The following is a 24,461-nucleotide window of genomic DNA, read 5'->3' as shown; positions in this document are numbered from 1 at the left end:
ACTCTCTCCCCACCCCTACCCTCCTCTAGCTTATCTCTCCATGCTTCAAGCTCTCTGCCTTTATTCCTGATGAAGGGCTTTTGCCCGAAACGTCGATTTTGCCTGTCCTCGGATGCTGCCTGAATTGCTGTGCTCTTCCAGCACCACTAATCCAGAATCTGATTTCCAGCATCTGCAGTCATTGTTTTTACCTCACACATTCAGATCACAGTTGTAATTTATATAAATGATTTGGGTGAAAATATGGATTGTCCAATTAGTACATTTACAGGCCATTTGAAAAATAGTGGAGTAGTGGAAGGTTGTCCTGAAGAAGGGCATGTGCCCGAAACGTCGAATCTTCTGTTCCCTAGATGCTGCCTGACCTGCTGTGCTGTTCCAGCAATAAAGTTTCAGCTGTCAAAGAATACAGCAGAATATAGATCTGTTGAAAAACTGGGTGGAGAAGTGGCAGGTGAAGTTTAATCTGGACAAGTGTGAAATGATGCATTTTGGGAAGCCAAATGCAGAGACTGTATACAGTCAAGGACAGGATCCTTAAGAGCATTCACATACACAGGGACGTTGGGATGCAAGAGCATAGCTCCCTGAAAGTGGAAACACAAGTGGGTATAGTTTTAAAGGTGGCATCACGTATGCTTGTCCTCTAAGGGCACGGAGTATAAAAGTTGTCAAGTCATATCAAATGTATAAAACTTTAGTGAGGCCACATTTAGAGTACTGAGTACAGTACTGATCACCACACTCTAAGAAGCTTATGGAGACTTTGAAGATAGTGCAAAGAGGTTTACCAGGATGGTGCAAGGAGTGGAGTCTTTTTTAGCGCTAAGGAGAAGTTGAACAATCATAGGTTGTTTTCATTAGAGCATCAGAGGCTGATGGAGTGGGGTGGGCTGGGGTGGGCGACCTGCTAGAAATATATACAATTATGAGAGGCATGGATAGAATGGAGTCTTTTTCTCAGGGTGGAAAGGTCAAATACTTGGAGGCATAGGTTCAATGTGAGAGGGGGGAAAGGTTAAAGTAGATGGCAAGGCAAGTTTTCTTTTATTTTTACACAGAGGGTAAATGCCTGGAACACATTGCTGGGGAGGTTGTCAAAGCAACTGCGATAGCAAAGTTTAAGAGGCAGTTAGACAGACACACGGCCAGGCAAGGAATACGGGGATACAGACCATGTGTAGGCAGATGGGATTGGTTTAGAATGGCAACATGATCAGCACAGACATGGTGGGCTGAAGGGCTTGTTCCTGTGCTGTACTAGTCTATGCTTATTCAAATGTTTTTATTCTTCCACAGGTTTCTCTCGAGATCAATTGCAACAGAACCTGTTGCTGTGAATAATTATGTAAATAAATTTACTCCAGAGAACTGTGCACTGTTACTACTTGACTTTTCAAGCACGTTTCATATCAATTACAGGAAAATAACGGAATAGAAATGAAGAAGTAGTTTAGTCATTTATGCGCTGCTGAAACCTAGGAGTGCCTGGCGTGTTCTATTTCTAGGAGTCTTTTAAAATCATCCCGAAGTGTTTCCACTATTTCAGCAATACCAAGACCAGCAAAAGGACTAAATTAAGCTTTTAAATAGCCTGTTCCTTTTCACCACATTGCTTTGAGGGATACCAGTATAACACAGCAAGGGAGCACCAGAAGCAGTGTCCCACACTTTAATAAACATTATCCTGATCCCACTTCAACTTTCAGAACATTTTAGTTCAGTTATACACTCATGCCTGAGTTACAAGGGTCTGGGTTCAAGTCCTACTTAGCTCTGCGCAAAACTGAGGCCATGTGTTCAATCCAGTGCAGATGAATTGCTGTGTTTCAGGAAACACAATCTTAGAAGCATAGCATGGCCAATCCACCAAACCTCCGCATTTCTGTGGGAGGAAATCAGAGCAAGACACGGGGAGAATGGGTAAACTCCACACAGACAGGCACCCAATGCTGGAATCAGACCTGGGTCCCTGGCGTTGTGGGGCACCAGTGAGCTACCATGTCAGATTGAACAGGGACCTGGTTTACCTGTTGGCTGGATGTAAAAGATCCCATGACACTACTTTGAAGAACAACATGGGACTTTATTCCCCAGTGTCTTGGATCATATTGGTTGGACGTCAAAAACCAAAGAAAGCTTGCCGTGTCATTATTGCATGGCAGTTTGGGGAGCTCGCTGTGCATAAATTAGCTGCCATGTTTCCTAAATGACATGGTGATGAAATATCAAAAAAGTATTTCATTGGGTCGAAAACATTTCAAGGTGGGAAAAGTTCTAGATTAATACAAGTCTCTTTCTTTGCATTCTGACTGGAGCGATTTTTCTGCAATTCTCTAGCAGCCTGACTCTCCTCCTGCTTACCCAGCTCCATTCAGTCCAGTGACAGCAGGCATGACTACTGGCTAAGAATGTTGCCGGCTGAAACTTGCCAACTAAACAGTTTCCATCCTTGGACTCTAGCCAAATAAGAGCATGGCTCAACCACAATACTTGAATTACATTGACAATAATGGCACTTTGCAATGTGCATTGAATGAAGGTTATAATTTGACATACTTAAGCTTTGATTGCTTCCGACATTTTACTACTGAAACAAGCAATAACACTGCCAACAGCTAGTACAGAAACATGAACCTGTTAAGCCTAAAGCATATCAGAACCTTAGTGCGCAGTTTGGGACAAAGCAGAATCCAAGCAGTAAACAATCATTTGCCATATTGCTGGCTGCTATCACATATAGACTAATATTCTTAACTTCTTATCCAAACAAATAGAGCAAGATTTCTTCTTGTTATTTTACTGTATAAACTGTAGGGCCTGAAATTGAGCATTGGCGTCTCCAAGCATAAAAATTACTCAAGCCCAAACTTCATACTAATGTGAAACGAATGAGAGAAACATGAAGCGTGAAATTAAATTCTTCCAGAACTAAATATTTCCCTGTATGTTTTGTCTGTAAACAAATCAGAATCCATTAAAAATGGTAATATTGACACCCATCAACCTGTCAGTTATATTGACAAATTAATTGGAATATAGATTTTCATCAAACCAAAAATTAAAGTGACCCTTTTACGATAACAGTGACTCGTATTTTTTTTTTAAATTGAGCAGAGTATCAAAAATGTATTTATGGGTTAATGTTGTTCAGTAGGTTGCACATTTTTAACAGTTAAGCCAAGGCCACACAGAGCAATGGAATTACTGTACTGCTAACCAGTGGGATGTAAATTCAGTATTCATTCATGGCATTGCAAAGATCACTCTGTCAAGTTGTTTTCCTTCTCCTTAAGCTTGTACCCCAGGAAGCCACACATGGATAAACAGATTCTTACCTCTTGCTGTAAATCTCTAATCAGTTTGCTCTTCCTTTCCACTTCAGCCTTTAAGAAGTTAATCTGTAACGGCAGCAGGTCTGTAATATTAAGTCACAGAGCACCAGAAACTACAACACTGCACAGAACAAATTTCTTTCATACAGTATGCAGCATTGTCACGTTTTTTTAGTGTAAGAACCAGAAAACAAACAGGAAGTGTTCGGTCTAAGACAGCTTACCCCAGCCTGCTGCTTTTCTGCTTTAACTGCAGCCTCAGTGATCTGCTTTTGAAGTGTTTCCTGAAGGGATTTCATTTCATCGCTGATTAAAAAGAAAGAAGTGATGTTTTTAAATACTGTCGGCACTGAAAAATCTTAGGAGTCACTTTTTGCGTACGGAGCAGTTTTTTTTTTTTAACTTCAAGCTATAGTTTCAAACAAATTGGCAACAGATTTTTTAAAAATTCATTCATGGGATGAGGACACCACTATCTAGGCAGCATTTATTATCCATCCAGAATTACCCAAAGGGCAGTTAAGAGTCAACTACGTTGCTCTGGGTCTAGAGTCACATGTAGGCCAGACCAGGTAAGGTTGGCAATTTCCTTCCCTGAAGGACATTAGTGAGCCCAATGGGATTTTTTTTCCAACAATCAACAATGGATTCATGAATATCATTAAACTCTTAATTCCAGATTTTTATTGAATTCAAATTCCACCAACTGCCTTGGTTGGATTTGAACATGTATGCCTTAGTGATAATAGCACTAGGCCATTGTCTTCCCGATGTCACTCTCACATTATTCAGTATGTTTTGCACTCTTGCTGAACCTTTTCAGCTTTTCTTGAAGGTTTTGGGACACTGCATTTGCAATAGGAGGAAATGATTGCTCAGCACAGGTTATGCAACCAGCTATCCAATGCAGTGGTATGATGCCACTGATAAGTAAAGAGAGGATTTTACACAGGCAACTCAACATTGTGAGACTGAAGGTCATGGACTAAATGCGGAAGGCTATAAAGATAAGTTGGAGATGTTGTGAAAATAAGAACAAATCATCGTTTCTGCACTTGAAATGTGTTTTAACCAGATCGCTTTAAAATTTCAGTTCCATGCTTACAGCTCTGGTAACTTCTACAGTTCATTCACTTCTCCACCATCACTCTCTCATCCAGTCCCAGCTAATCAAGTACAGTGAGCATCAATAATAAACAGATTCACAGAGACACTGTGAATGAGACACTGAAAGCTTTCATTCTTTGCTATAAATGTCTCCAAACGGTAAACAAAAACAGACAGCATTTTAGAAGACAATGTAATTGTTTTAATGTAGGAGATAATTCAAGATTTTGCTTGATATTTGCTGAATTATAATGGACTGTTTGAGTATATTAAATATTGAAACATGGGGTGACACGGTGGGTCAATGGTTAGCACTGCTGTTTCACAGCAGCAGGGACCCAGATTTGATTCCAGCCTTGGGCGGCTGTGCAAACTCCACATAGACATTCTCCCAGTGTCTGTGTGGGTTTCCCCCAGGTGCTCCCACAGTCCAAAGATGTGCAGGTTCGGTGGATTGGCCATGCTAAATGCAGGGTTATAGGGATTGGGTGGGTCTGGGTCGAATGCTCTTCAGAGAGTCGGTGTGGACTCAATGGGCTGAATAACCCACTTCCACACTGTACGGACTCTATCTGAAAGGTTCTTACCATGGCATCAAAAGATCCAATTTTCCCATTTTCATTTTATCCACATGATCTAGTGCACCTTGGCACAGATCAAGAAAATAAATCTTTCTTTGGGATATTCTATGTGCAAATTTGACATTCAGTAGTTTTGGACTGAATGGATAATAGCAACTTCATGTTCTGTCAATTTATTGTACAAATATTGCAGTAGTAAAATAGTATAACTTTTCAGTCGGTCCATTCAAATATTGTGAAGCTGGTTTGGTCAGTTGCAACAGTAACAGCAGATATAGACGGAGATAAATACAAGATTCAGACAGTTCAATATTTGACAAGTTTTGGCCAAATACTATTTGCTATCAAGAACATGTTAACAGCTTATGTTGAATTTAGTGCACTGATGCTAAACTAAGCAATTTTTATGCTTCAATGCAAAACATTTGAAGGAAATATGAACTTATTTTCCAAGAGTTTCAGCAGTGGCAAGGCAGTGATCAGCAGTCAGCAACAATGCAGGGATCAGGCCAAAGTCTTGTGAGCGACAGTGAAGCGTGGTGTGCCCAGGCAGGTCTGAGCCCAGTGTTTTGCGGGAGAGCGAGCCCTCTTGGGGAAGCCCAGTTTGGGACACCTTTAGGCCCATGCTCAAGAAAGGACTGTAATGTTTGACATTTGAACTTTAGTTTTCTATTTTAATGCTAAGAGGGCTGTGCTGAACTTTTTAAATTTTCAGTGGGTTCTACCACAAAACACACGTTTCTTCAACGCGAATTGGCTATAACGCGATTGAAGAATTTAGATCATTATTTGTAGAACATGAACTTTCCTTACCCATATTGTCGATAACATGATGCTGGTCCCATTAGTTAAAATGGTGCTGCAATTACACAATTTTCTCACGATCAAAGATTGGAACGGAACTACCGAGTTAAATCAGAACAGACTATTGCTTTATTTTTCTATTTCTGTAACAAAAATTTTGTACCTAGCTATTTTGTACCGAAGATGGCACCATGTTTGGCAACATTGTCCACTTCTCACTGTGCTCCTGTACACCGTACTTGAGCACGCGAGACAATAAAACCGAAATCTAAATCGTAAATCTCGAAAAAAAGTTTACTTCATAAATGACTTTGATGCCAAACACAATAAGTGACAAAACTTGAACTTCCTGCAAGTAGGATTTAAGAGCAAAGAAATGAGAGCAGGAAAAGCCAATAAAATCATTAAACTTTCCAACTCGATTCAACTTCCCTCCCAGTTTTTATAATGGAGCAGAGAATAGATCAGGGAATAACCTCAGAACCTGAACATTCACAGAAACAGTGAAGATTGCACTGGGGTTTGGGCCACTTGATACCAAACAGGCAGGGGTTCAAAATCATTTTTCAGTGGAGTGATATCATGAAGCAATCAATATGCCTTTGTACTACTTGAGTCAGGCCTCTCAAAAGTCCTGAACATGATATGTTATCAGAAGACAGGCACCAATCCAAATACAGCTCTTCAAAAGCTTTAACCATGTAATTGTGCAAGAAGTCTTCCTTCGCTGCTGGAAATGACTTGATCAGGCTCTTCTATATTTCATGTCTGGGAGAGATCACTCTGGCAAAGAGTTTGGGCCACACACTTCTGCAACTTTCCTTGCGTTTCTGCACCAACTGGAAGTCTGATTTGCTGTGTCCTCCTTGCCGAAAGGTGGAAGAAAATGAATACAATGATTTTGGATAAATCCCAAATCAGAGAAGAAAACCAGTAAAAGAAAAATAATGGTACTACATGGAGCTAAACGTACCGTAGCACTGCTCTGAGATACACAGAACAGGTCAGAGTGTCACGCGCAAGGCTAGAATCAGAGCTTGTTTTTACCTCGTTGATTTTAACCCTACTGCAAATCCTCTTGCAAGGATGCCTGCCTTGAAGTAGTTTTCCTCCTCTCTCTACAAGAATCTCAGAGTCTCTCTCTCACTGCAACCCCCAGGTCATCTCCTCTGCCCTGAAGCTCTTCAACCATGTCGTAAAACAGACTCTACTCTTTGCTACCTCCCCCCACCCTCCTCTCTAACCTATCACCTCCATCCCCACCCCCACATCTATTGTACTCTATGCTACTTTCTCCCCACCCCACCCCCCTCTCATTTATCTCTTCACTCTGCAGGCATTCTGCCTCTATTCCTGATGAAGGGCTTTTGCCCGAAACGTCAGTTTTCCTGCTCCTCTGATGCTGCTAGACCTGCTGTGCTTTTCTAGCTCCACTCTGATCTAGAATCAGAGGGGGTCAGGGTGTAAACTCTCTCAACCTCCTAACTTCATATTTGGGAAAAACAAAATATTCCTGAAGAGCTGCTTATTAGAGGGATGGTGTCAGGCAATTCACCAATAACCAACCTCCAGAACAAATAGTGCACGAGCAGTTGTTTGAAAAGACACTACAGTTCTGAACATTGGAGTGTCTGGCACCTTACAAGCTTCTACAAGGGACATCAATCACAGCTGACAAACAGCAATCCATGCAGAGTATAAAGCAGGTAACTGACTTGTTCACTGCAGCAAACACTCATTCTCCCTGTGGACATGCAGATACAAGAGAAGGCACTGGGCATTGTGATAATTGCAAGATTTCCTGCTGTTCAAACATTACAGCGTGCACATATCACGCCTTATGTGGCCCTGGGCAAAATGGTAACCGCAGGACATCTACTCCCCATGTTGGTCACCATCCACAGAATAAACGGTTAAGTTGCCATACTCCCAGAGGCCCTTAGGGCTGCCCTTTCATGAGGGATGTCAGACTTCAGCTGTGGTGATGCGCTCAGCCTGAAATCTGTCCTCCTCACAGCAATGGGAGTGGCAATGGGGATGTAGGGCCAGTGTGCGACACTGGAGGGTGATGGAAGTGGTGATGGGGTGGTAGGACCGCCTCACCGTACTGCTTCACAGCACCAGGGACCCGGGTCCGATTCCAGCCTCTGGCGACTGTCTGTGTGGAGTTTGCACATTTTCCCCGTGTCTGTGTGGGTTTCCTCCGGGTTTTCTAGTTTCCTCCCACAGTCCAAAGATGTGCAGGTTAGGTGAATTGGTCATGCTAAATTTACTATAGTGTTCAATGGTGTGCTGGCTAGGCAGGATGACCATTGAAAATGAAGGGTTACAGGGGTAGGCTGGTATGGACGAGATAGGCTGAATGGTCTGCTTCCAAACTGCAGGAATTCTATGTGAGTGATGTGGGGCCTTTGTTGGTCCAGAGCCCAATACAGTGAGAGCCTGAAGCCCATTGTGGAGACCCCACTGTAGCCAATATCCAGTGGAGCACAAGGAGGGAGGAAAGGGAATTCCGTCTTTAGTAATATCTTAATGTTTTCTGTAATTCAAAATGTTGCTGAAGGAGACATATTACACTTTTCACTGTACTTATTGACCATAAATTATTCAATTCATGAGGGTTACTACGCCTCAGGCAAGGGGCAAGGTTGAGAAAGTGTGACCTTCATGTTGACCTCAGCTGATGTGGGAACGGAACCCAACTGGTTGGTGTCGTTGAGCATCACAAACCAGCTGTCCAGACAACTCAGCTAATCTACACCCTCCATAACTGAGTTTAATGTTGGTAAATGCCCATTTTCCTCCCCTCTGCATTCTTCTGCCACTTCCCCATCATCCATTTGCTCCAGGCAAGCCCAAACAATTGCTGCTGCATATCTCAGGTTCTCTTCAGATTTGCCAACTGGGCACTACCACCCTGACTGAGACAACCCTGTCAGAAGTTGCAGTGCTGTCCACCCCAACCCCAACTCTTTCAAATCCTTCTCTAACGAGGCTCCTGTCAGGATTAACCATGCAAGCAAGGGTCAGAAGTAGGCCATCCAGCCCCTTAAATCTGCTCCATCATTCAATAAGTTCATGAGTTCTTTATTCCACATTTGGGATGTGCATGTCATTGACTAATGCAGCATTAATTGACTGCCTCTAGTTTACCCTTGAGAAGGGGGTGGTGAGCTGCCTTCTTGACCCCTTGCAATCCATTTGGTGCAGGTAGAAGCACAATGCCATGAGGGAAGGAATTCCTTCACTATTGCCGTGACAGTGAAGGAACAGTGATATATACTTCCAAGTCAGGATGGTGAATGCCTTGGAGGGGAACTTGCAGGTTGTGTTGTTCCCTTGTATCTGCTGCCCTTGTCCTTCGAGATAGCATTGATCATAGTTTTGAAGATGTTGTCTAAGAAACCTTGGTGAATTTCTGCAATGTTTCTCATAGTTATCGTGTTACACACTGCAGCCACGGAGTGTCGATGCTGGAAGGAATGGATGTTTATGGGTGTGGTGTCAACAAGTGGGCTGCTTTGTCCTGGATGGTATTAAGCTTCTTGAGTGTTGTTGGGGCTGCACCCATCCAGGCAAGTGGGGAGGATTCCATCACACTTTGGGGAGTCACTCAGCGCAAGGTTCTGACCCTCTGACCTGATACTGTTACCACAGCACTTATATTACTTGTCCAGTTCAATTTCTGGTCAACAGTAACTCCAGTTGATAGAGCGATTCAGTTATTGTGATCTTAATGAATATCAAGGTGTCAATGGATAGATTCTGCCTTGTTGAAAGTGGTCATCACCTGGCATTTGCGTGGCACACGTTATTTGCCTGGACATTGTTCAGGTCGTGTTTCTTTTGGGCATGATCTGTTTCAGTATCTGACGAGTTGCAATAGTGCTTAACGCAGAGATCATTGTGCTGATCAGATTGCAACCTCAAATCCACATTCCCTCCTAACCCTGCTGATCTTTCACCCCGATTTTGCAGAATTCTCTCTATCTCTGCCTTACAAATATCCAAGGTGGCCGCTTCGACCATCTTTTCAGGAATAGAGTCCCGCAGACTCTCGGGTCAACAAAGTAACACCAACTCCACGTCAATAACTGCTCAGATCCTTCCATTTCCATTGTTTCTATATGCAGCACCAGGATCAACTGCCATTGCCATAATTTAAAGTCTTTAAATCATTGATTAAGAGGCAGTGGTAGATGCAGATACAGTTACAACAGTTAAAAGACATTTGCACAGACACATGAATAGACAATAGGTGTAGGAGTAGGCCATTCAGCCTTTCGAGCCGGCACCGCCATTCAACATGATCATGGCTGATCATTCCTAATCAGTATCCTGTACCTGCCTTATCTCCATAACCCTTGATTCCACTATCCTTGAGAGCTCTATCCAACTCTTTCTTAAATGAATCCAGAGACTGGGCCTCCACTGCCCTCTGGGGCAGAGCATCCCACACAGCCACCACTCTCTGGGTGAACAAGTTTCTCCTCATCTCTGTCCTAAATGATCTACCCCGTATTTTTAAGCTGTGTCCTCTGGTTCGGCACTCACCCATCAGCGGAAACATGTTTCCTGCTGCCAGAGTGTCCAATCCTTTCATAATCTTATACATCTCAATCAGATCCCCTCTCAGTCTTCTAAACTCAAGGGTATACAAGCCCAGTCGCTTCAGTCTTTCAGTGTAAGGTAATCCCGCCATTCCAGAAATTGACATCGGGAACCTATGCTGCACTCCCTCAATAGCCAGAATGTCTTTCCTCAAATAATAGGAAAGGTTCAGAGGGATATGGGTCAAAAGCAGGTTGGCAGGACTAGTTTAGTTTGGGTAACCTGGTCAACATAGATGAGTTAGGCAGAAGGATCTACCCAACAGACACATCGGGTTAAAAATAGTATAAATTCTTAACCCTCCAAATAACCCCAGTAGACACCAGGAAAAGAAAAAAATGGATTTCTTTGCAGAAATTAATTTTCTGAAAACAAATCTTTTGTCGATGAATTATTGTGAAGTTGAACCAATATTTGATGGTAACCTTTGCTCGGGACAATCACCCTTCTCCCCATAATATGCCATCCTCTATTGTAAGCTGGTCTCTCCAGGTCCAAAATGGTTTCAATTGTAGTTGTGACATCCCTTTGGGTTTCCCCCATCAATATCAGGGGTTGCAGTTTGGAAAAGATTGAACCTGTGTGTCCAAAGTCTGATATCATTACCTGTGACTGGGACAGTGTCCACAAAATTGAATATCATTACAAACTCTTCTAGTGGGGAAACCACCAGTGGTGGGTCTGCCAATGGGAGGCAGTTCAATGCACCTGCATTCGCTACTTGGCCTCTTGGTCATTGGTCTAGCTTACAATTATAACTAGAAATATTAGAACACACTGCTGATTGTGTGCTATTGGTGGTACTGACTTGTCCTCTTTCAGCATGCCAAGTAGAGGCATGTGATCTTTGATTTTCACGAATTTTCACCCATAAAAGATATAAGTGGATTTCCCCAATTTCAAATATGATCACCAATTCTTCTTTCTCCATCTTGGCGTACTTACGCTTTGTGTTAGCCAAAGTCCTGGACACATAAGCTATTGTGTGTTCCTCTTCATTTGGTCACCTATGAGCTAATACCACCCTGTGCTGAGTGGGGTGGCAATGCACGTCCTGACCAGACCTTTCTTGGGATCATGGTGTGCCAACACCTCAGAGGGTGGTAGTTGTTCCGTTACTTCATTGAAAGCTGGGTTTATCTATGAGATCATTTCCAACACCAGCAACAACTTCAACGGCTTGCCGGCTAGGATCCTGAAGAAAATTCTAATTGTTTAGTCAATTGGTTTTGGGGTTTTGCTATGGGCTGGCTAGAGTTTCTCTGACCAGGATATGTCCTGAGTGAAGCTATGCAATTGTCTTAAGTGGTGTTCTCCAAGCTCAGTCAGACTGGAGAGCGTGACCACTTCCATTGGAACACCCTGCAACTCATATGCTCCACTTGCTGCATTCTGTAATGATTAAACAGGTGGTACAACTGACTAAGTCCAGCAGAGCTTCAGCTAGCAGGCATTTTTGAATAGTCAAATCATTGCACTCACATACCAGACATTCTCTATGCATCTTATTAAAGACTAAACCAAATTCATAGACTACTGCCAGTTGTCCTTGACCTGGTCAAAAACCTCAATGCATAAACAAACAGAGAGGTGGCTCAGTGGTTAGCACTGCTGCCTCACAGCACTAGGGACCCAGGTTCAATCCCAGCCTTGGGTGACTGAATGTGTGGAGTTTGCACATTCTCCCTGTGCCTGTGTGGGTTTCCTCCCACAGTCCAAAGATGTGCAGGTCAGGTGATTTGGCCATTCTAAGTTGCCCATAGTGTTAAGTGCTTTCGTAAGAGGAAAATGGGTCTGGGTGGGTATCTCTTCGGAGGGTTGCTGTGGACTTGTTGGGCTGAAGGGCCTGTTTCCACACTGTAGAGAATCTAATTTAATATTCCCCTGGCTCCCGAATTGCCAAGTGAAAGTTAGAGAATGTTTGGAGTTGCAATGTTCCTTACTCTGTCAGTCAATTCTTGAAAAGGTCTTATTATGTGATGCCTCAGGGAGAGTCATGCTCCTAATGACAGTAACAACAACAATTCCACAAGAGAATTATTCATTTTTTCTCTGCCACCATGTTGTTTGCCTGGAAAAGGTAATGCACATTTTCCACGTACTTGGCATTATCCTCAACACTGAAAATGTGTTGCTGGAAAAGCGCAGCAGGTCAGGCAGCATCCAGGGAACAGGAGAATCGACGTTTCGGGCATAAACCCTTCTTCAGGAGGGCTCCTGAAGAAGGGCTTATGCCCGAAACGTCGATTCTCCTGTTCCCTGGATGCTGCCTGACCTGCTGCGCTTTTCCAGCAACACATTTTCAGCTCTGATCTCCAGCATCTGCAGACCTCACTTTCTCCTCAAAGACATTATCCTCAACAGCAAGTCAACCAAGTCAAACTTCACAAACAAAGGCATAGTGCGGGAAAATGTTTATTCCAACTCAAAAGATTAATGTTGTGAACAAGTTTATTCAGCATGATGCTTTACTCTTGTTCTCACTGAAATAACTCTACAAAGGCTAGTAGCCAGGCACCAAGTCATCCTTTATTTATACACGAACAGTCCTTGACTATAATACTGCCTCAGACAGAGTCAGGCACCAGAGTAAGTATCCCTGATATTCATCCTTTTTGTTTTAATCAGCCAGGGCTCCCTGATTGGGATTGTTAATCTGGTCCCATCAAGGAACTCTTATTCAATGACACCCCAGTGGCCAACCTTGTTACAATCACTACAAACTCCTGATTAGTCTTAAGAATGAAATATTTGGAGTTTATATCTAGAATCTTAATCTCAAAACAGGAGGAAAGTTATTTACAGTTGATCAGGCAAATAGATTGAAAGGTTTAGCAGTGAATAAATAATGGGAAGAAGTTAAAGAAATTATTTCAAATTTTCACTGAAAATATGTTTTTATTAAAAAGTCAAACCTCTATAAGAAACTTCGTCTGTAGCTTACTAGGGAAGTTATGAATAGTATTAGATTAAAAGACACTTAAAATAAAATGATAAATGAACAATTGGCCCATAGCCCTGAGGATAGGGAGAATTGTAGGTATCAGCAAATGCAATCAGAAAGTTGATAAAATGGAAAATAAATAGAATATTAAAATAAACTAACCAGGAATATAAAAACAGACTATCAGAGCTTTTACGAACATATTAAAAAAAGAGAATCAAGAGAATGTACCACCTTCTCATTTCCCATGAAACAAATATGTTGTATCCCTCTTCACGATAAAAAAAACAAATTATATTTCAGAAATAAAGGTTAACTAAGCTGCTAATATATTTGTGGAAATTATGACAATTCACTGACACAGAAAATTGGAACAGGCATAGATCTTTCAGTCCATTGAGTTTGCTCTGCCAGTCATGATAATCATCCAAATCAATGTCATACTCTCATTCTCTCTCCATACCCCTCGATACTCTTAGCCTTGGAAATCTGTTTATTTCTGAAAGTATATCGAGAGACTTGGCTTCCACAGCCTTTGATTGTACAGAATTCCACAGGTTCACCAGACTGAGTTAAGAAATGTCTCCTTATCTCAGTGCAAAATGGCCTACACATGTATTCTAAGACCATGACCCCTTGTTTTGAAACCCCAGGGGAATCATCATCATCCCTGCACCATTCTGTCCAGCCCTGTCAGAGCTTTGTGCATTTCAATGAGATCCCTTCTCATTCTTCCAGTGAGCACAACGAATAGAAACCACCGCCTTCTCAAGGCAAATGGGGAAAGCAATAAATACTGGCCAGCCAGAGATGAATATCTCCCATGGATGAGTAAAGGACAATATCCATGACGTGTGCAGTGGCAATGTTAGAATAAGCGTGAAGTAGAAGAGCGAAAGGGCATGATGGCACTTACTGAGGTGGAGTGCAAAAGATCTTTGAATTTTCCGGCATTTGGTGCCCATTCCATCTGACCCTGGTGACAACATTGACCTAGGTCACTAACAGTGTCCCAGGCAAGCTATTCCTTGGCTTCCTCTGCTGGTTCACCAGGGAGAGAATGGGCTCCCCACTACCATCCCATTCACCAGTACCTCCATTTCAGTTTCCAAAGAGGATAGCGTGCAATTGTGTTCCTGTGTTGTCGCAGTAGTGTCCAGCTCAACAATGGGAGCAATGGCTATGATTTTCCAAAATTCCCTATATTCTAGAATGATCCCAAAGGACTGAAAATTACAAAGTGTAAAATGTTTATTCAAGGAAGGAGGGAGAGAGATAAAACCGGGAACTGCGGGATGTTTAGCTTTGAGGACAGTCATCAAAACAAAGATGGAATCTATGACTCAGAAAACTTGAACAATTGATTTTGAAAATCAATCATTGTCTGATCAGAAGGGTCAATTTGGTTTTGTAGAATGATAGAAAGGTTTACTACACACAGAGTTCATTTGGAGCACTATGTTTTTCTGGTATGTAGAGAAATCCAGTTTCACTAACTTCTTGCAGTTTTTTTTGAGGATTTAATTATTAGAGTAGATGAAGGGAAACCAGTACATGTAATGCACTGAGATTTCCAAAAGGTATTTGATAAAATCTCACTTGTAAGTGTTATGAAGTTGAAGGCATATACTGTACCTTTAAGAGAGAGAATGGTGTTCTGAACAGAGATTATAAGCACATCCGCACATGATTAGAAAATAGTCCCAGAGTGTACTAGAAAATTGAAAACATGCAACTTTGGCTGTGAAATGGAGATAAGTTTTGGTTGCTGTTTTGACCACAAATTGAATTTAACCATTTTAAATTATGCCCCATGATACTAAAATCCAAATTAAATTTGAATTTATTGCTTTGCCAACATTTAAACAATGATTTGATCGGATGTTGGGGGTGTATAAGAATCCGGATATTTTGAAAATTGGTCAGAGAGCAATGGCCGTGGAGAGAGAAACTGCTGGTGCACTAATTGCCCATCTAACAGTTCACTCTCAAAGAAATTAGAAAACACTATCAAAAGTACCTTTTCATGTGAGACATACTTGTAGTAAAAAGAAGGACGATGACCCAGGGAGATTAGCAGCTGGATTAAGCGAATGTAATTTTAATAAGTGTCTTATGGAGCATCATATTGTGATACAGCTTGAGTCAGAGAGGAAGCAGTTAAGAGAAAGGGGGCTTAGGTTTGCGAATAGTAATTTTTTGTTTAATGTCCACTTTTAGACTAAGAAAATAAATTGATGTTATTTTCTTTAAATAGTGGAACTTAAGTGTTCTTTGTCATTCGTATTTTAACAGATTACAAGGCGAGCTTTTCTGGGTAATTGGTTTCATTAACAGAAAAGGTTCGCCTCTATGTCATAAGACAAGACAAGACTTGGGGTTTGGGATAATTTATTTGCACAAATGGAGGATTGGTTAAGGGACAGAAAGCAGAGTTGGGATAACATCACAGGATGTTTTTAAGTTAGCGCGCTACAATTGGTAATATTATGCATCCTCAAAGTTGGAACCTCAACTATTTATGATCTATATTAATAAGATAGATGAGACAAGGCAATGCATCCAAGCTTGCTGATGATACAAAGCTAGGTGAAAACGCAGGTCGGAAGGTGATACAAAAAGTCCATAAAGAAATATAGACAAGTTGAGTGGGCAACAAGGTGACAGACGAACATGTGAGTACGTGTGACAGTAAGAATGAAAGGTCAAATGCCTTTTTAAAAAACAGAAACTTGTAGAATTTAATGCTCAAAAGGGCCTGGATGTTGTAAAATAGAAGTTCAAAAAGTTAACATGCAGAAACAGCAAGCAATTCTGAAGGAAAATAGTACACCAATCGTTATTGCAAAAAGACAACAGCAAGGACATCTTGCCATAATTTAAATGGAACTTGGTTAGAGCATCAAAATACTTTAGATAGTTTTGGTCAGCATCTCTAATGAAAGAAACATCTGCCATTGGAGAAGGTAGGGAAATTCAACTAGTTTGGTTCTTGAGAGGAGAGGTTTATATTTTAAGGAGAGGCTGAGTAAATGGATCTTGTAATTCCAGGAATTAGCAGAGACTTGGGGGGGAAACACTGTCAAAGCATACGAGATTCAGAAGGAGCCCTGTGAAGTAGATAGAGGTTTTTCTCCCCTCACTCTCACTGCCTGCACTAAGGCTGAGAAAGAGAGAAATTGCTTGATTAAAAGCCTTGTGAACCTTTGAAAATCTATACTCCACCTTCTCCATTAGTTATATGAGGGCGGACAAAGGCAGATTTGTGATCTTATGGGGAAATTAATATACATGGGGAGCAGGTGGAATGTGCCATTGAGACAGAATATCAACCGTTAGTATCTTGACTTGCTTGTACAGTCACATAGTTTATTCCATTTCCTCCTATGTTTGTAAGGATGGAGCCAAAACAGTGTGCTGCATCTCTTAATATTATATTCACTTGGTCCAGAAGAATAAAATGTTATTGACACATCTGTTTCGGCTTCTCCAGCCTTATGTGTTAAATGCTGTCTAAACATCAAGATATAACATTTAGAAGGGTGCAATGGTAATGTCCCTACTTCTGGGCGAGAACACCCCAGGTTCAAGTCCTGTATGCTCCAGATAGGAGTCATAGCATGTCTAAACAACTCACTTTAAAATGTCTAAGCACCAGCTGTGTTGAAATAATTCAGGGGCACTTGAGGCTTGGTGGTTCTGTCCCTACTCTGGGCCAGAAGTTTCAGGTTCAAGTCCCATTTGCTTCAGAGGCATCACATAACATCTCTGAGCAGGTTGAAGAAAAGACATCTACAACATTTAAACCATTAAAGAAGAAAGGTTGCAAGGGAGAAATTCTTGTGGGCCCTTGACAAAGACCCAACATATACACAAACAAATATTGCAATTGAAATTATTGCGATATGATGTTAGAAATCCAAAGGAAAGGTCCAGATGGAGTGTTCAGTGTCCTAACGTTGCATCAATTCCTGTTAGATTGATTCATTTACAGATTCTGCATAATGAGATAAATGTACGTACAATATCAAACATCACATTTTCATGCTGCTCACAGTTATATACAAAGAGGTTTATTTATTCATCAGTTTATGTAACTGGGGGCCTGAGGCCAAAAAGGAAATGGCTTAACAATAAAGTGGCATAAAGACACATTTGTTAACTTCAGTTGAGACATGGAAGCTGAATTCAATTTAGTTATAATGTTTTCAGTGTTACGACAAAATATTCTTAAGTATTTCGGGAATAAGAGATCAATCCAATAGGATAAAATGTCCTTTTTGTTCTGGTGATTGTACTAATGGGCTGTGCCAAAAAGTAAAAGGAAACAGAATTAATCAGAATTCAGTCTGAGAATGTCTACACATAAAACAGAATATATTTTCAAAACTTTTCAAAGAAAGGATTGGCAAGTCTACCAGGGCAAATGATCACGTCAACAGACTCAAAAGATTACTTTATGGCTAGTCAAGACTCATTGAAATCTTCCATGACTAATGCCACTTCCAACATAGGTTTGCTCAGTGGTCTTTGAGCATACATCAAATCACACCAAAGATACCACGATAAGTTAAAAAAAGTGTACCAATACATTTAACTGCATTAGTTACAAAAATGTATTGTTAAATAACATAGTCGTGAAAGACAAAAAAAAAGCTCACGTTTGTTTCTGGCTGATCTCCAAAAGTTTCTGCACATCATTTTTAGCAACTGCCTCATCAGTTTTCAAGTTCTGGTAGAGATTTGTGGAAGTAAAAATAGCACAATGAGAAAGGACTTTAGCAATGAAAAATCACAACTGAGTTATTTCAGCATTAAGAATGTTAACATCTGTACAATGAGGATTAACAAATAGATTATTGTGTCATGGTGACAGCTGGTTTGCAACACAGAGTGATGCCAACTAGTGCCAGTTTAATCCATGTACAAGTTGAGTTTGCCATGAAATTCCCACCTTCTCAACTTTACCCCTTTGTCAGAGGCACCATGACCCTTAGGTTAGACTCATCTCCGTCTTCAGGGACTTTCACTTCATTTCATTGTTTTAAAACAAAACATTTGACATCAAACAATGGCTCCATTTTAAAACTAAAGAGCTTTATTTTTAAAAACACAATTCACTTGTGAATATAACATGCATCGAAGGATCATTTGAAAGTAGAATAAAGGCTCAGAATATACTCTGTGAATAGCACAATCAAATAAAAAATACTGTCATTAGAGAGTTATGGTTTGATTAAAAGGCTTCTGCAGTATTCTTTATGAATATAAGATGATTTGAACCCTGTTACCGCACAGGAGAAGGCCTATTGGGTTTATGCTGCATGATCAAAGAAGTAATTCAAATCGGGATAACTTCCAGTCTTATCCAATAATTTGATCCATTGTTTACTTTCAGATAATAAACAAATTTTTCGATTGAATCTGCCCCCATCACAGCCTCAAGCAGTGGAGTCCAGTTTCTTCTCATGCTGCTAATTCCTCTTTGCCAATCACATTAAATCCATGCCCGATGATTTTTGACCGTTACACCAACGGGAACAGTTTGGCTCGTCGATTCTGTCCTGCCCTCTCAGGATTGTGACCTTTCCATCGCCAAGGGATACGGTTATTATTTCTCTCATCTGCTAATATAACTGAAGCGCCTCATCCCTAAAAACATTCAACATCCTGTCTAATGCCTTCACATCCATCCTGAAGTGAGCTGCACAGTACTGGATGTAATACTCCAGTGGACGACAAATCACTGTTCTTATAAAGGTTAAACACTTGTACAAGAGGCCCCTATTGACGAAGCTGAGGACATTGTATGCTTTATTACCCATGCTCTCAACCTCTCCTACAGTGATTAAGTCCTCTTGCACACACATTTTCTGCACCTGCACCCTCTTTAGAAATTGCCCTTTACAGCATATTGTCTTTTCATGTATATCTCATTTATTTTAATGAATTTATTTTCTGTATCATTTGCTGTTCTTTTGACAAAGCATTGACTAAGTTGGGATACTTGGTTTTCCACAATGCACTCTTTTATTTCCCCCCACAGATTGGACAAATGCTATTGTAGGTATCAAATCCCCGCAGTCCAAAGGCTCCCGACTTGTCACCCTACAACCTATTGCTAAGAAAAAGACACATTCTGTACAAGCTTTTTGTCTTGATGCTTCACTGAGGTCAGGATATTTCACAGGATAGAGTAGGTTAAAAGGCTGGCACCTCAGAAAGGGCTGAAGGGCCAGTTCCATTCTATGTTCTACATTCTATGTTTGAGATCTGATATCCAGAGCTCAAGGTTTTGGAACTAGCGACACTTCATGCATATGGGCTAGATCGGGGCAGCGTCCATGACTCCCCATATGCCACAAGACAGGAACTCAACTTGGCTGACCTTCCTGTTAAACCTTAACCTTGTGCACTTAAGTCACTTTAATGAGCTTAACTATAGTTATTTTTTCTTACTTTAATCTTACTCTTGCACTATTAATTATAAACTGAAAAAATTGAAGCAAATAGAAACTCCTCACCATTTACAAATCAGCTCCCTCTCCTGTGCTGATAAATTGTTAACTCTTCCTGTGCTGGTTTAGAAATTGATGCTTTTTCAAAATTACTGGAGTTGAAATACCAACTGCTCAAAAAAAAAATCTCAATTTTCCTCTAACTTCACACTTAGGAGGTTTCCTTCCCCCCCCCACACCTTTATCTGGCGTCACTCTTCGGTAATGATGAAAATCACACTGACACCAGCGTCAGGTAGGAACAGCTCTCCAAAAGCTTGTACTATCTAATAGAGCTGTTGGACTATAACCTAGCGTCGTGTGATTTTTAACTTTGCCCACCCTAGTCCAACACTGGCACCTCCACATCATTTCAGCAATGATGTGTATATGCCTCAAATCAGTGATTGAGTATTGAGCCCTTGGACTCTCACTGGAAGTAACCTTCCAGCCATCGAAATAAAGGTAATACATTATAGTTTGTTTCTTGCCTTGGAGTCAATTATGGATCCAACTTTGGATTCAATGGATTTTTAATTTGATGAGCAATTTGCTTTGTGGGATCTTATCAAAAGCAAAACTAAAATCCAAATAGATGGCGTCAAATACATAGGACATTAGAAAGTGAAACAAAAACAAATTGCTAGAAAAGCTCAGCAGGCCTGGCAGCATCTGTGAAGAGAAATCAGAGTTAATGTTTCAGGTCCAGTGATCCTTCCTCAGAACATAGGATATTCACCTGGTTTCCCCCCTCCAATTGCCAAACCTGCATGCCTCCCACTGGAGTGTGTAAGATGCAGCTAATTGAGTACGGAGTTCTATTTGCAATTTATTTTTGATAAATGCATTATTTAAAACCCATGGCTGACTGATATGTGCAAATAAACACTTAAATGCCAAAAATGATAAACATGTCAGCTCCTTTAGTAACTGTTGAAAATAGCGTTTGGCAAGTAGTGCAATAAAAAGTAATCATTATCACTTTGTTGATGAAATAGAAGCGTTACATAAAAGAAATCTCTTTGCGAAAGTAATACTCAAGTCCCTCCAGACTGCTTACACACCCAAGCAACAATAGCTACGCTTAGGAGCGTCAGAAAGAACCAAGACATTTAATAATAAATTATTCATATATTTCCTCTCTCATAATGATTGAAATCCTTTTAGAGAGAGTATTCCGAAGTGTACTGACTGACATGAGACCACTTTGATATTACCCAGCTAAATGGTTTACCGCTAGGCTTTCAATGCTGAAACAAATAAAAAGCAAAATTGCACTCAGTTTTCAGTATTTTACTTGTGTTGAAAATTAAAATCAAGTTACAATGATTCTGCTTCATGTTTTCCTTGAGAATTTGTTCCTGCTTAAAGGCTTTTGACTGTCGCTAGCTTAAGCTGTTGGTTTTTTTCTAAAGTAAGTCTGTGCATCTAATGATATAATTCTAGTTACTGGTCAGAGATACAACTTCCAAGGTAACACCCATTCCGTTTGCAACACAAAGTCATAGATTTTACTACAGCATGTCCTATTGATACATATTTCTTTTTGCCCACGTAGTTTCTGTAATTGTGAACTTGTAATGATTCAGTGAGGGCAACAGGATATCTGGGTCTCCAGTGAACAGTGGAACAAGCCACAAGTCTGTCCTTCAAGGTGCTGAATAGATCAGAAATTAAGCTGAGGATGGACTGATGATAAAGGCGCACAAGGGAGCAGTGGACTCAATCAGGTTTACAAAAGAGAAAGGGTAAAGTAATATTTTTGTCAAAGTAACACTTTTAACATATCCAAAAGCAATTCATAACCCAACAAAATAAGACTCCAACTAAACTTTGTTTCTTTTCTGGGCAAGAGGTGTTACTTGGCCACATTCTTAATTATCACATCGATAAAAAAAGGTCCTTACATTATTACTTGCTGGACTTATCTTTCTGCTTTGTGTTTATTGAGCAAATATTGTGACATGCTGCAATTTCATAAAAATCTATAAACTGACTGAGGAGTGAAGCACATCAACCAGGAATTTGCAGTGATTCACAACTCACAGGATAGCACTTTCTCATCATGAGTTGCTCACTGATAGGTGCATAATTTAAATTATTTTGGATTTTCAGCAAAATCTGGAGTATAATAGTCTGAAAAGGACCATTGCATTATTATAACAATAGGGAGATATGTCAGAGTGCGATAGTAATGTTTATGTAGAATAGCATTCCGTTACAATAAAACCTAATTCAGAACTTGATCCCCATAGCCCTCTGTGGGAAGGAGTCTTTGTGTATATTTAAGGCTGAGATAAATAGGTTCTTGATCAGTCAAGGAATCTAGGGTTATGGGGAAAAGAGCAGGAAAGTGGATGGAAGGTATTTAAGATCAGCCTTGATCCCATTCAATGGTCGAACATAATTGAGGGGATTAACAGCCTCCTCCTATCCCTATTTCTTATGGTCAGAATTAAGTTCAATCCATTATACACAACTGACAGAAAATGATGTTGGAAAATTTGGAAAGACAATGGAGCTAAGAGCAGGTGTAGCAAACAGCTTTAATGGCACTCTTTTTCAGAATATGTCCAAAGGGTTATATAGAAACCATCACATCACTGGAAGAAGAAATAAATGAGACAACTGGTTGCTTCGGTTTTCATTTCACAGCCCAGATTTTATCACAAATTCAGTTTTTTGTAATATTGGTTCAAACAAAACTGAAAAAGATTAGTTTGATGGCCAACATACAATTGGCTTGCCTCAATCCACTGGCAACCAACATTACAAAATAGTTTCATTTCAGGCTTTTGGATTTTACTATGTTATTCATTTTGGAAGAATGCTCAGATTGAATTTGGTCATGTTTTCTGAAGCTTCAATTTAAGTAACATTCCTTGTACCAGCTTGTTCACCATTTCTGCTTCTCTCTGCTAAGCTTCTCTACTTGCCTGTAGCTAAGTCCCTGAAGCATTCTCACAGTGAGGAACATAAGCAGCAATATCTTTGACTGAACTGGGGAGATGTTGGCCGACTAGCATTACACAAAGAACAACAAAGAACAATACAGCACAGTAAGAGGCCCTTCGGCCCTCCAAGACTGCGCTGACACATTCTGCCCTCCCACACTAAAGCTGTCTTCACTTACAAGATCTGTATCCTTCTACTCCCTTCTTATTCGTGGACTTATCCAGATGTTTCTTGAAATCTGCTATTGTGTCTGCTTCTGCCATCTCCTCTGGCAGCCTTCTCATCATGAGTTGCTCCCTGATAGGTGCATAATTTAAATTCTATTGGATTTTCATTAAAATCAGGACGATAGTAGTCTTTATGTGAAAAACGTGCCTCACATATATCTCTTCTAAACTCCACTGCCACCATCACCACCACCTCCACCCCCAACCCCCACACCTTGAATCTTTGTAATTGAACAAGGGAAGTCAAGAAAGACAACTGTATCAATGAAACAGAAAACTCAAAAAGGGATCAGGCTATAAGGTTGAGTGAAATAGGAGTTGATGGGAAGGGTGAGGGCAGTAACAAATTTAAAATACTATATATGAATGCACGAAGCATTAGACATAAGATGGATGAGCTTGAGGCTCTTTTGAAAATTGGCAGATACGATATTGTGGGGATAACTGAGACGTGGCTTCAAGTGGACAGGGCCTGGGAAATGAATATTCAAGGATACACGTGCTATCGTAAGGACAGACTGACGGGCAGAGGGGGTGGGGTGGCCATGTTGGTAAGGGATGATATTCAGTCCCTTGCGTGGAAGGACCTAGAATCAGGGGACGTGGAGTCAGTGGGGATAGAGCTGAGAAATTCTAAGGGTAAAAAGACCCTCTTGGGAGTTATCTACAGGCCCCCAAACAGTAGTCTGGATGCCGGATGGAAGTTGAATCAGGAGCTGAAATTGGCCTGTCGCAAAGATGTTACTACAGTTGTTATGGGGGATTTCAACATGCAGGTAGACTGGGAGAATCAGGATTGTATTGGACCTCAAGAAAGAGACTTTGTGGAGTGCCTCCGAGATGGATTCTTAGAACAGCTGGTGCTGGAGCATACCAGGGAGAAAGCAACTCTGGATCTGGTATTGTGCAATGAACCAGAATTGATCAGGGACCTCGAAGTGAAGGAGCTATTGGGAAGTAGTGACCATAATACAATAAGCTTCAATCTGCAATTTGAGAGGGAGAGGGTACAATCAGAAGTGACAATATTTCAGTTGAATAAAGGGAACTATGGAGCTATGAGGGAGGAGCTGGCCAAAGTTCAATGGTGCAATACCTTAGTAGGGATGACAGTAGAGGAACAATGGCAGTTATTTCTGTGTATAATGCAGAAGATGCAGGATTAGTTCATTCCAAAAAGGAAGAAAGATCCTAGGAGGAGGCACGGATGGCCGTGGCTGACGAGGAAAGAAACATATAAAGTTAAAAGAGAAAAAGTATAACATAGCAAAGATAAGTGGGAAAACAGAGTACTGGGAAGCTTTTAAAGAACAACAGAGGATTACTAAGAAGGAAATATGCAGAGGAAAAATGAGGTAGGAAGGTAAACTGGCCAAAAATATAAAGGAGGATAGTAAAAG

At 40.8% G+C, this 24,461-nt stretch overlaps 1 protein-coding gene across 1 annotated transcript in view; it reads right to left on the bottom strand.

The window, feature by feature from the left end:
- Positions 1-18,111, bottom strand: part of luzp2 (leucine zipper protein 2) — a 196,704-nt gene extending 178,593 nt beyond the window's left edge. The window contains exons 1-3 of the mRNA XM_043705424.1: positions 18,044-18,111; positions 3,560-3,641; positions 3,339-3,401 (exon numbers count right to left, since the gene is read on the bottom strand). Of these exons, the coding sequence (XP_043561359.1) occupies positions 3,339-3,401; positions 3,560-3,634 (138 nt within the window). The 5' untranslated portion in view covers positions 3,635-3,641; positions 18,044-18,111. The remainder of the gene's footprint in view (positions 1-3,338; positions 3,402-3,559; positions 3,642-18,043) is intronic.
- Between the last annotated feature and the right edge of the window lie 6,350 nt (positions 18,112-24,461).

The sequence above is a fragment of the Chiloscyllium plagiosum genome, chromosome 16 (genome assembly GCF_004010195.1).
Source record: "Chiloscyllium plagiosum isolate BGI_BamShark_2017 chromosome 16, ASM401019v2, whole genome shotgun sequence".
Lineage (NCBI taxonomy): Eukaryota > Metazoa > Chordata > Chondrichthyes > Orectolobiformes > Hemiscylliidae > Chiloscyllium > Chiloscyllium plagiosum.
This window is presented reverse-complemented; position numbering and strand designations above follow the sequence as displayed.